Source organism: Thermobia domestica, chromosome 4 (assembly GCF_964235325.1).
Source record: "Thermobia domestica chromosome 4, izTheDome1.hap1.1, whole genome shotgun sequence".
Classification (NCBI taxonomy): Eukaryota; Metazoa; Arthropoda; class Insecta; order Zygentoma; family Lepismatidae; genus Thermobia; species Thermobia domestica.
Genome location: NC_137457.1, coordinates 12,042,980 through 12,056,606, shown reverse-complemented (window position 1 = coordinate 12,056,606; position 13,627 = coordinate 12,042,980). Strand labels below are relative to the sequence as shown.

Genomic DNA, 13,627 nt, shown 5'->3' with positions numbered 1-13,627 from the left:
CATTTGGCGTAAGATACTAATTTATGGGCCTAAGCGTGCTCCAGCGTCATCCGCCAGTAACTAGTTTAACTACGTCTAACCTAGCGGCGAGCACTTGGTCAACGAGCTGCAACGCTCTGTACGTAACAGATGCATCAGGAGCTCTCTAGACCTAATGGCCGTCACGTCTTAATTTCACGTGGCTCCCCATTTTGCCTCACGATCCTTGGTAAAGGCCGAAAATAGGGAAACACCGGCCGGAATCGAACCGAGGAACATGCGGACATAAGTCCAATGTTCTAATACTTTTATAAGTAATTTAAATTTAAAAAATTAGCTTGAATGTAATTTTGTTAACATATTTAATTAAATATTCATAGCTAATCCTTTCATTTGATTGTTACTATTTCTGCGTAGAGCATTTACGTACAATACATATAATACAGTATATCGTCGCTGCACCTCGAAGAACCGCTATGTGACATTTTTGTCGAAAATTAGTTATGTCGTGCAAATAAACCAGTAAGCTGTCAGGCAGTGTCCCTTATAATGTTATAAGTTAATATTCAATTGTTACGCCACAATAATGAAAAACTATAGATTGAAATTAAGGGCTTCTGGTTCTCATCAAGTACGCATTGATTAATGTATACAAATCCTCTATGTGCTTATAAAGGCGCAAAAGGTGCTACGTAAACGTAAAAATAGTAATATAATACTGTTGAAGCAAGCTACAACAATGTCCAATGCATAATATACGCAGAACCATTTTATTATATTTTTCAAGTATTTCTGTGTATATTTGGCAAAATTTTAAGAGTGGAATGTTTTTTGCTTCTCCTGAAAAGTTGTGGTTTTACCACACAGCGGTTCTTCGAAGCGCAGCGACGATCTATAATATTCTTTTTTTTTTTTTTTTTTTTTAAAAAAAAAGGAATCATGGGAAACGTATACGATTCCATATTTCAGATATTATCACGCATTTCTTTCCTCAATTATAATATATAAATTAATTATTACTCATATCCTTTGTGTCAGTTTTAATAATGGTTTGACACTTTACTGTTCAAAAATTGCTTAATTTTTCTGAAACATGGCTGTTTATGGATTTCTCTAACGCTTTATTTTAAGAGATAAAAGAATATTTAACTCAATGTAAAATTTTACATCTGCCCTTAGGATAGATTAAAATGTTAGCACTTTATAGAACTTGATGTTATAAATAAATTGAAGATAAACAACACATATAACAATTGTCGTTCTGCATTTAGGTTGCTTCAAGCTATTAGTCGGTGTCAGTTGTACGCATTTATTGTCACGGACTCTGTTCAATGCAATTATTAAACTTTTGTCCTTGATTGTACATTTAGTTAAATACTAGTCAAATAACTTTTAAAGAACAATAGAAAGGAAACTTTGGATATTTTAAAAGTAAATTGTGATTAATTAATTAATTAATTCTTTATCTGTAGAAAATGCTATGTAATTCTGTCTTTAAATTTGTTTCAAGTACTGGAGTCATCTACTTGCAGAAATCATCGTGTAAGTTCATGCATTGACAAGTATGATGGGAGAAGTATGTGGGTTCAGTCAGAAAGTTAATTGCACTTTTTCGTAAATATTTTCGGTGAAAGGCTGTTTTGATGAAACTGTGTGGCAACACTGTAGACATGTAGCTGTATCGTTGTCATAAACTCATTTATTCATTATTTTGGCTGTATGCAGCTCAAGCAGTTTAATTCTCTTTTTAATTAAAAGGACTGGCACATACTAGCAGACGACGTTTCTATGTGTGTGTTCTCTCACTCAGAGGATGCATGTGGGTGGCGTGACCTTGATTAGCACTTCTTCAGGCAACCACAGCTCAGTCCGCTCTTACGTCATCCAACACGTGAAACTCACGCGAACAGCGAGAGCTAAAGAGATTTGGCGGTAGGCAACGCCATTCGGCGCGCGAAGAGGACTCAGAAGACAGCTTCCGGCACAACGCTGCACAGAAAATTTGTTATTAAAATGTAATTTCCAAAGTATCCACATGTAATTAGTTACATACATATAATCGATGTAAAATTCAATGTTATAACCGATAACGAACGTCGGATATGTAAGTATTATTAACCAATTATTAAATTTTCGAATCTATTGATGCGTATTTCCTACGATTGTGCATGTCATCCCCTCTCGCCTCGTGGTGATTCGTTTAAGTACATGGTGCAGAACTTACTTTTTTACTTATTATTTGTGGAGTTTATTATCTTTTGAAAAATATGATGCTGAATCTTTGGTGTTTTTAAAAGTTGTATTTATAATCATTGCTTATGTGTAGTTGGCGTTGAAAGGAGCTACTACTTATAATAACTTGTTTCATCGTGAACGCTCGAGCAAACATCCTATTTACGTCTATCTAATGTAATGTTTGCTCTATTTGGATTACCATCCTATGGAGTAAACGTTATATCGTGTGGCCGGCTTTTACGAGGCAAGTGGAGGTGTTCTCATAATCAGTCGTAAACATGTCTCGATAGCTGCAAGTGGCGTCCAAATTGGAAGGGTGCCATAATTAATGCATCTTCTTACTGTGAAACACTAAAACAATTGCGAAAAGCACTTAACAATCGACGACTAGGTAAACTGTCCAAAGGCGTTGTGCTCCTGCATCCTAGTGCAAGATCGCATGCGGCACAACAAACGTGTGAACTTCTGACAAAGTTCAGGTGGGAAGTGTAGGATCACCATCCTTATAGGCCAGACCTTTCACCGAGTGACTTCCATGTATTTGGTCCCATAAAAGACGAACTTTCAAAGCGACGATACCACTCGGATGACGACGTGAAAGCTGCAGCCCAAGAATTGTTATCGGGCATTGGATGGGATTTTTTTTTTCAGAAGACATAGAAAAAACTGTACCACGCCTCGACAAATGCTTAAAGAACGGAGGTCATTACGTTGAAAAGTAGATTGTGAATGGAACATTACGATACAAATAAAGTTATTATAAAATTTCTGTCCTCTTTTATTTTCTTAAGCAGTGCAACTAAGTTTTTGACTGATCCTCGTATATTCGTAGGTACACCTACTTACGGTTTCACCACGAGTACAGGAGGTGCATAACCACAGCACTAGTCGAGAATCAAAACTATTTAGCTTTCCTCAGTCGGGAGTAGTTGCGACGAAAATCTCAAAAAAGAGAACATCGTATCAAAACTTTCGATTAAATTTCAACATAAGAGAGATACAAAATTGTATCATCTACTGGACTTCTATTAGACCATCAACTATGAATCTATAATAATATGAAGTCGTTTCATATTTGTCAATGCCTAGTCATCAGTCAGTGCTTGGGATGTTTCAACAGACACGAATAGTGTTCGAAGTGGAAAAAAAGCAGAGGTGGTATGTTTTATTACGATTTTGACTCGACATACCGGCTATCTAAATGTTGAAATACAGTGAGGGTATGTTGCCTAGAAGATTGCATTTCTATTTACATAATGACTGAAAATTATTGGAGAACTTCTCTGTAGTTACGAGGAGGGGACATGAAGAGACTTTGATCTGCCAACAACTTTCTGAAAAAAAAAATCCTCTTTTGTTATATTATAGAGAATTATACACGAAAATGCTCAAAAACCGAGTTTTTATATTAACAATTTCCTGCGGAAAAACTTCCAGACCCCTCACTCGACTGAGGGATATTCCAAACCCAAGGAAGATCAGTCCCTCACAGCAGACAGCTCCTAAATCCACCCATTCTCAAAACTCGACATTTTGTATATGTATTAAGGCAAGAAGACATACTCATACATAAAAAAGAAACAATTCAATATGCAACATCAAAATATAAACTAGGTGAACTTCTTTGAAGACACCTCATTTTAAAAACAAAAAAGCAGGAAAGGATAACAAAAATGTAAGTGTTGTCAACTTAGAAATTATTTCTACATAAGAAATAAAATCTTTTTACGTGCTAAGCTATTCGTCAATTACTGTGGATAAAAATGGATTTATTAAAGGTATTTAGCATCTATTCTCCAGTGATGGTATGTCTTGATCACTGGAAAATCAGAGGCGGTATGCCTTCATGACTGAAAAACCAGAGGTGGTATGGCATACCACAGCAAACCGTCTCACTTCTATCATTGGACACGAATGAACATAAAATTACACACACTAAAAATTAGTCCCCCAAAACTCTGTTCTTTTATTTTACCATAAACAGAATATTCATGAACATTGTATGAATTATTGATGTCTAGGTTTCTAAGAAAGTTGGTTATTGCTATAACTATGATACATCTCGCGTCTATCCTTTCTATGTTAATCATAGATAACACATAGGATAACGGCATTATTTTTAAATTAAAATAATAATAATAAGAATAATAAAAATATACCTATTTTACTTTGAGGTTTTGTGAAGAATTTATCGAGACAATCGGTGTTTGTGCCAGCATTCAAACCGGCTCCAATACCGGCACCTTCACCAGCTCCTGAACCCGCGCCTCGACCTGCGCCGTGGCCTACATCGAGAAAAAAATAATTAATGCTTCGATTATCAAAACAAAGCTTTATATTCTTGTTTGAAAATATTCTCTGTTTAACTCAGGTACCGATATGTTATATACATATATGAGGCGAACATATCAAGAAAATATAACAATGTATTCATAAAATACCAAGAAATATAATGATAAATTTATAAAACGCAAACAAAACTAGAAACGACATACAAGGTATAATCACATACAATTTGAAACATTATACTATAACTCCACATTGTAAATAAGTAAGTGGGATGAAAACAAATGTTAGGAAGACAAAAGGCATGGAGAACGGAACGAAGGGGTCGGTGTCAAATACAGAACTAGGAGGGAAGGAAATAGAACAGGTGTCTAGTTTTAGATACCTGGGAAGTATTATTAGTAATGATATGAAATGTGAACATGAAATAAAAGTAAGGATAGGAATGGCGAAATAAGCCTTTAGGAGGAAGAAAATACTATTTTGTGGGATCTTGAATAAAGAGTTGAGAAAAAGACTCATAAAATGCTTCTTGTGGAGTGTTGTAGTGTATGGAGAAGAAACAATGACGTTAAGCAAAAATGATGAAAAACGACTGGAAGCGTTCGAAATGTGGATGTGGAGAAGAATGGAAATAATTAGTTGGGTCGAGCGGAAAACGAATGAAAGAGTGTTAGAAATGGTGGGAGAAAAGAACAATTTTAAATATTATCAAGAGGAGGAAGAGAAACTGGTTGGGACATTGGCTAAGAGGGAACTATATCATGTGGAACATACTAAAAGGTATGGTGACAGGAAAGAGAGGGAGGGGGAGAAGAAGAATACAATTAATGGACGATATCAAATCAGAAAATTCTTACGTGAAGACGAAGAGGTTAGTGGAAGACCTCTTCTCACTTGCAGCAAGTGACCTGCCAATAATGGCAGAATATCTATGAAGATGATGATTAAAAACAAATATCTACAGTGGAAAGATCAGAGTACGCTAACAATTAATAGAAAAATAAGTAAACAAGTATGAATCTCAAGAGAAAATGGGAGCAGAATAAGGCGCCATAATGAGGTTAAAGATAATACACTTTTACTACAATTTTAATATTATTCACATTTCATTTGCAAAATTTACAATTGATAATATTTAGCCTCGTTATGAGGTTTCGTTGTTACTCATGATACAAGCAATGTAAATAGTGTTTCCTATTTTGATTTTTAAATCACATACATCAAATTATTTTTCGTGGCTGCTTACTCATGCTACTCATTAAAAACTACTTTAACATGTATTATTAAAAGCACAGTACATCACATTTGAGAAAACTATACAGAAAATTGTCAAACGAAAATAGTTTGAATGTCAATATCTCGAAATTAAATTCATTTGTAACTATTAGAATTATTTTATTTAGAATCTGAATAATATACAAACCGGGAATTCTCAAGAGAATGAAAATCTATAACATTAAAAGAATTTAACACTATTATGACACCCAACAGAGACACAACGAAAATGATACGTTTCATAAAAAGTAAATATGTCTTAATTCAACGAATTACTGATAAAATTTTGTAAAAATATGAAAACAATAAATAAATAAATAAATAAATAGTTTCTAGTAGCAGTTTTAGAATTACTAATACTAAGTAGTTTCGTCCATACATATAAAATTGTAACCTTGATTTCTTTATAAATGGTATGGTAATTTAAAGAATGACTAGTTTTGTTCCTTTCATTGTATGAGTCTTTTCATATATACAGGGTATTACAAAAATGTGTTACAAATATTTTGGGAGCAGATTCCTTACATCAAAATAAGAGAAAAAGTTCATATTGACCTGTGCTCAAAAGTGGATAGTTTCGGAGTTAAACAGGGTGTAACTAAAAGACAGGACCGGGCCATTCACAACTTCAAAACCGTTGTAGATTTTTGGAAAAAAAAATTAATAACATTGCCGTTGGATTTCACTTCGAATGAGGCTATTGTTTAATATGTCACATGACCATGTTGCCATTTAAAATAAACCAGTTGATTGCAATATGACGGCCACTAAGATGGCGAACGACAACCTTAACCTTAATATCACCCCTCCAACCAACGTTGATCTCAATTGACTTCGGATCGAGTGCATTTACATTTTTTAAAAATATTTATTTAGACCGGTCCAGACGTTTGGACACGCCCTGTATAACTCCGAAACTATCCGTTTTTGAGGACAGGTCCATATGAACTTCTTATCTTATTTTGATGTAAGGAATCTGTTCTCAAAAAAATTGTGACACATTTTTGTAAAATCCTATATATTTTGAAAATATCATTACAACGTATACCGCTTCAAGCTCTTACTCAAATTGTCATTTAGTAATTGGAATATAAATGTTCTTTTAATCTATTTTCTCTATATTGCCCAAAATATGTCAATATTTTTTTCTTTCTTTTAAGTGAATGTTAGCAATTATGCAATTGATTGATATCGATTCAAATTATTATCATTCTTAAATTGAGAAAGTAAAATTCTGTTAATGTTGAGTTGAGTTGATTTTAGTTTAGCGTCCCTTTCAGTAGCGAGGCTATATGAGACTTGGACCTACTGATTAATGTGGAATCCGAACCACATGAGCTCCCGCCGGGAATCGAACCCGGGTCTCCCACGCCAAAGGCACGTACGCTAACCGCTTAGCCAAAGAGGAGCTCTCTGTTATTGTAGTAATTATATTGAAAAAAAAATGACGGTTCTTAATTAAATATCAATATTTCATTATTTAAACCAATACGTTTTTAACGTCTCTTTGTTACTTTAGCACTTACTGCATACATGATCATTTTACTACACGTAATGTACGTATTAATACAATAAGTACCTGCCTCTCCCATATTCTGATAAAATTTCGTTAGCTTCAAAGAAAGTCCTTCAGTTTCACTGTCTAAAAAAAAAGGAAAAGTATAACATATATTTTGTTCGAATACAAATAATTACAACCGAAGCTCTGGGAAATTATTATTTTTTAAGTTTATCTAAATGTTTCAAATCGTATTCAATTAAAAATAAAAAAATATATATATAATAGTTTATTATACCTAATTTTAAATTAATGATTTGGTATTTGTAATATTTAAATGCAAATAATTTATTTTTATCATATACGGTAAAGTTTATTTTACGATTAATCATCATTTATATACCTATCTTTGAATGAAATTGGATTTTTTTTATTTGTTGTTTAAAAGAATATAAGTAAATGTCTCAGAAGGCTCAGAAAGCCTTTTGCTACTAACTCCTCAGAAGTAATTTAGAGAAAAAGTAATATGTAAATCTGAAGTTAGAATTATGGAATTAGTTGCAAGATCAAATCTAATTATGTATAAATATTTTGAAGACTCTTCTTGCAGAGTTGAACATAAAGTGAATTCAAATAACAATATTCTTCTTTTAAAACTTAAATTATTATTATTATAATTTCTTTAATATTCATATAATAGCTATCAAAAGACGACACGTATTTTAAATTTATTTTGTATTACGGACCATAAAGTACATGTTTAACTGTTTCAATAAGTAATTTTATACTTAGATTTTAGTATCCTTAAGGAAGTGAGCTGAGAGAAATTCCCCATGAAGGTTTTCTTTGTTCGTGTTGCATGAAAAATAAAAATAAAAAAATAATTAATAACATGTCATCATCAGGATGCAATTTTAACAATTTAATTTGTTTATTTGTGTTGTCAAAGATAAAGTAATCGACATTTTTGGGTTGTTCTAGAGAAAATGTGTTTCTGTATAGTGGATTTATCTTAAAAGTGTCTCTGTGTTTGTGTACTGTGGTTTCAAATTATGTTGCTAGTTAACTCTACAAGAATTGACATCAGGAAACACTCAAATTTGCATAAAAAGGAATGTCAGAATACCTATATACGTAAATATATGTAACTTCGAAATTTTTGAGACAAAATGTTAAAGTTCTAAAGAAACATATTTTGCATTAATAAAACAAATGTGGTATTCGGAAGCGAAATGTACGTACCAGAAACGTCTTCTGTTGGAGGCATGGTACAATTCCTAAAGGATCCCGCTCCGGCAAACATGCCTGAATACTTTCCTGATAAACTACCAGCTGAAAAAATATTGGAACATCTACTTCATGGTGTTTCCTTATTCTTCAAAAAAACATACGTTACATATGATTCAAAACTGTATTTCTATTAGAATCTAATATATTTTTCAATTGATAAAAAAATATCACTCAATACGGAACTACAATTATAAGAAGTGAATCGTAATGATGAAAGTATTTAATAATTGTGGCTTACTACTACGAAAATATATGGCGGCATTGGTGATACCGTATTTTATATTGCCTTTAGTCAGATCTAATTACTGTAATGTATGGAACGTATAGTAAAATCAATTACGTATTTACTTTTTCGAATGGTATTAAATTAATGGCTCTGATATAAATTTCATATTGTAAATCGTAACCTAAATTAAATCCTAATTATATTTTTTTTTTGAATTTACTTATTCATGATAAAAGTAACATTATTTAATAAATGGAAAAAATTATCTTCTTCAATTCTGATTCAATCAAACATTTTTTTTTTTTTTTTTTTTTTTTTTTGCAATGGATTAAATATTGCTAACAACTATTTACCATTTCCTATAATGATGTAAAAAATTATTTTTATTAGTCATGTGTGCGTGGTATTAATTCCCTGAATATGAACGATATATTCAAACTTGGACTAAGCTAAACCTAAAATTGGATCAATTAAACTTAAAGACTTGTGTGGATTTTTATTTCAAGAAGATATACTAACTTTCATATTTAAGTTTCGAAGATTGTGAAGTCTTCAGAGTAAGCTAAGTTTTTTGTTGGCATGGTTCTGAGTCCCCGAGAAAAGATATTATGGGATTCATTGTAGGAATTCTATGATATTAAAAATGAAGAAAGTACAGATCCAAAAATCTAGATCATTTAGGAATGATAATACGAGGGGCTGCTGAAAAAGCTTGGCTTCGTAGTCCAACCCAGGTGAGCAGGTAGAATTACGGAATTGTGCAGTTTTAAACAACATACCTCTATATGTACAAATGTAAATCTTTATATTAATAATAAAATTCTTATTTGGTTTTTAGGTTTCTGAAGTAATCATGCGTTCCCAACCAGCGAATTTCACGAGCATTGAGAACTGTACTACCATCAACTTTTGTTCCACCAAGAAAAGTCACCTAAACAATTTCATGAGAAATCAGCGAAATACTACGGGATTTTTCTCCGTCATATGCAGTTGTGAAAAAGTGGGTGACACAGTTTAAAAGTCGAGAATTATCAACATATGATGCTCCACGTGTAGAAAGGCCTTAAACAATGACTTTTCCCAAAATCGTGAATGAAGTTCATGATATTATTCTTAAAAATTACAGAATCTTAGTAAATAGTGTGACAGAGATTGTGACTATTTCTTTGGAAGCGTCGGTAACATAATTCGTAATTAATTAGACATGCGCAAGCTCTTAATAAAATGAGTTTTTAAAACTCTGTCAGCAGATCAAAAGTATGAAAGAGTGAAAACATTAAGGGAACTCATCTTCCATTTGGACCGCCAAACTGACCAATTCCTGTCCGAAAGTCTTCTTTTTCTTCTTCTTGTTCACTTCAACCATAGGTTGATGGACAAACGTGGAAATTTTGAAACTTTCCTCTCCCTTGGGAGAGATGTTTTATAATTTGATAAGGTCTTTTCTTCACAACTGCATCTAAATATTCTATCCTTGTTCCCGAAAGTAACCACGGATAAAACATGGTTTTACTACAACTATTCTCAAACCAAATTACATTCAATAGAGTGGTGGCAGTCAAGTTTCTCTCACCCTAAAAGTTCAGGAGACAAAAGTAGCCTAGGAAAGTGTAACATTCTCTTGTGATAAGGATAGTTTCGTACTCATAGTCTACTTGCCCAAGGTTCAAACATTTAATGTACTTTGCATTACTCACAATCTGAAAGAGAATACCGCAAAAAATTGAAAAAATAATTCTGTTTCTTTAGAACAATACCCCTGCCCATCGAGAGTTGAAAACATAACTGACATTGTATGATCTAGGTTTCAATGTGTAGATTACTCTCTTTATTCCTCAACTCTAGCTCAGTTGGACTATTACTTATTCCACAAATTCAAACAACATTTGAAAGTATGCCATTTTAGATCTGATAAGCTAGTGGTTAGTGCTGCTGAATAGTGGTGAAAGGAACAGACTTGAGAATCTTCTTAACTAATTACATACACACACACAAAGGAGCACCGTGCAAGGATATGTATTGAACTTCGAAGAGGTACATAGAATAAGTGAAAAATTTCATAATTCCACATGCACCCCTTTGGGTTGACTAACTAACTTCTTAGCAGCTCCTCGTATATGTTCATTAACGTAATTTTTTCTTTCTGTTATAATTTGAATATTGTTTATAGATAAAAGTGGAAAATGTTCAATTAGTACAAAGGATAGTTTATTGAGAAGTTATTAACCTTGGAATATAACAACGGCGTACTGGATTATTTTTTAATTGAAATGGTAATATGTACTTCTCACGTACACAAGCTGTGAGTACTGATATTGTTCTAATGACAAAATAAGTGTCTAGTAGAACAGTGCAGTATGTTAAAAGTATTCTGGTTTCATTTAACAATATTGTTGCATCCTTCAATGTAATATTCCATGGTTAGTTATAAGTTATTGCCAAGGAGAAAGTGCAATGCTCTAATTAATTATATGTTAAACCTTTACGAAATTTTTACGATTTTATTTGATTTGGGGAAATGTGCTAATTAGAATAGTCTTTTTCGAATTAAATTCCCGGATTAAATTTTATTAGTACAAATTTCCATAAACTTACCCATATCAATGCAGGCATCACATCTTAAATAGTACACAATCTCCTTTTGTGCGGATAATAAGTGAAGTTACCTCAGATTCTTAATAAGATGAACAATACAAACTCCCTATTTTATAGTGAAAGTAGGTATTTAACGATTGAAAATATTATTAGAAAATATTTATTCTAGAATCACTCGTCAATAGTCAAATAGTCCATTTACTGGCATAAGCATGTTAAAATTCTACACTTCTCTGTTTCTATAAACAGCCCCCAAAATTAATTATTTGTTCTGTTATGTCCATCGGATGTGTCCGTGTATTTCCCCAATTACTTCTATAAATCTTCACTCTATGGTATTTTCGTGACCTAACTGGAAAAACTAAATTGTAATGTGGTGCTTTCTGGAGCCGTAAGTAAAGTAATCTCAAATACATTAATTTTCTTGGTTTTCTTCATAATTCAAAGTTATCAAAATGAATGGTGCTCATGTTTCAATATACACAACACCAACAACGTTTGGAAAGTGATTACTGACACCAAGATAGACTAAACGGGATGCCGAAATCCGTCATTTTCGAGTTATGTTCTACCGAAAACACGAACAATGGACTTTAAAGATCCATAGCTCCAATACTATAGTACCTACCGTAGTCAGGTGAAGACTTCACTGAAGAACTAATTTGTGTGCTATCCAAAAATACATGTTTCAGATTCCTGCGATACTTACAAAACAACTTTTATGGAGGGAGTTTAGCTACAGGGATATAATTTGCACTAGCTACCTCTATAAAAATTGTTGCGTGAGTACCGCAGGATTCTGAAACGTGTAGTTTTGGATAGGGCATATGCCAGTTTCTTAGTCAAGTCTTGACCCGACTACTATAGGTCTCATAGTATTGGAGCTATGAACCTTTAGAGTTCATTTTTCATGTTTTCTTCAGCCTATAACTCCGAAGTGACGGATTTCTGCCAAGTTAGTCTTATCTTGATGTGAGGAAGCACCTTCCAAACGTTGTTGCTGTTGTTTTGAAACAATTTGAATACTTTTAAGTAATTTAGTTCATGTACGACAAAGTAAATTCAGTATTGAGATTTATAAAATACAATTTTACACAATTTGGAAGTATTTGTGCACTCTGCAAAAATTATCTGATAATTTTAATGTTTTTCAATATTTTAAGTTTTTCAACATTTTTATATGATATAACAAGTAACTGTATTACATGTTTATTATTTGAAGCTTTTCCAATAGGAATATCCACTTTTTCTATCGGACATAGATAAGTTTATGGTAATCCGTACATGGGGATATTATTTTTAATTTATGACACATTTTATTAATCATCTTCATGCATTTTTTTTTAATTCACAGAAGTAATACTTACCCCCAAGATTTTTACCCCATTGTAAGTCGAAAATATCATTCGACGACTTTCGGTCTGTAATTCAGAGTTGATTTATATTCTTCATAACGAGAAAAAAGCCACAAGTATTGTTTATGTGAATAACTTCTTCTAATATGTGCTAAATATGCTTATTGTATAAAGTATGGTTTACATGAAACAACGCAAACAAGTAAGAAACAATTAATATATTTTTCAAGATTAGTAAACTAAGAATATAAGTATTAATAAAATATAAGAAATAATATGTAAAATATAATTCTTTGCTTATATAATATGTAGTTCTATTATAAGAAATTTGAACAGTATTGCTAATATTAAAGAGACTTTATTTCAATATTGCTATAACACTCCAACTGACCAAAGTAGTGTATATATTTTAAGAGTATATACATCTGTATTACAGTTTCGGCTATGTAACAGACCCTTCCTCAGACACATTACGAGAGAAATATTCAATTTTGACAGCTTATATACAATCTGAATTCAAGACACTCCCACTTTCTCTTTACAAAACGTAAACTTTTAATTGGTTCTAAAAAGTAAATTTTTGTTAGATGTTATCACTTTTTCTTCTTGCGCACCTGTTTATAACATTTCACACCTGTTATGAAACTTTTAATAACTCTTCATTACTGCTTGTCACTTACACTTTCTGTTCACTATTACTATTCTCCATTATCACATCTATCCGAACAGCTCGTGTAATTCATAATTCTTTGTTTTTATTTTGTCTATCTCTTTTCCTACTGGTCTAGTGGACTTGTGATACATGAATTATGGGAAAAGATAATAGACTAAATAGAAAGAAAGAATTAAAAGTATTAACACGAGCTATTCGGATAGATGTGATAA

At 32.4% G+C, this 13,627-nt stretch overlaps 1 protein-coding gene across 9 annotated transcripts in view; it reads right to left on the bottom strand.

Annotated features, from left to right (window-relative positions):
- Positions 1 to 13,627, bottom strand: part of LOC145683720 (uncharacterized) — a 425,859-nt gene that overhangs the window by 298,718 nt on the left and 113,514 nt on the right. For 6 of the 9 annotated variants that reach the window (XM_081755184.1, XM_081755185.1, XM_081755190.1 and 3 more), the window contains exons 11-14: positions 12,755 to 12,808; positions 8,519 to 8,608; positions 7,358 to 7,420; positions 4,374 to 4,499 (exon numbers count right to left, since the gene is read on the bottom strand). In XM_081755184.1, the coding sequence (XP_081611310.1) occupies positions 4,374 to 4,499; positions 7,358 to 7,420; positions 8,519 to 8,608; positions 12,755 to 12,808 (333 nt within the window). The remainder of the gene's footprint in view (positions 1 to 4,373; positions 4,500 to 7,357; positions 7,421 to 8,518; positions 8,609 to 12,754; positions 12,809 to 13,627) is intronic. The other 3 variants (XM_081755188.1, XM_081755186.1, XM_081755189.1) reach the window with 3 other exon arrangements.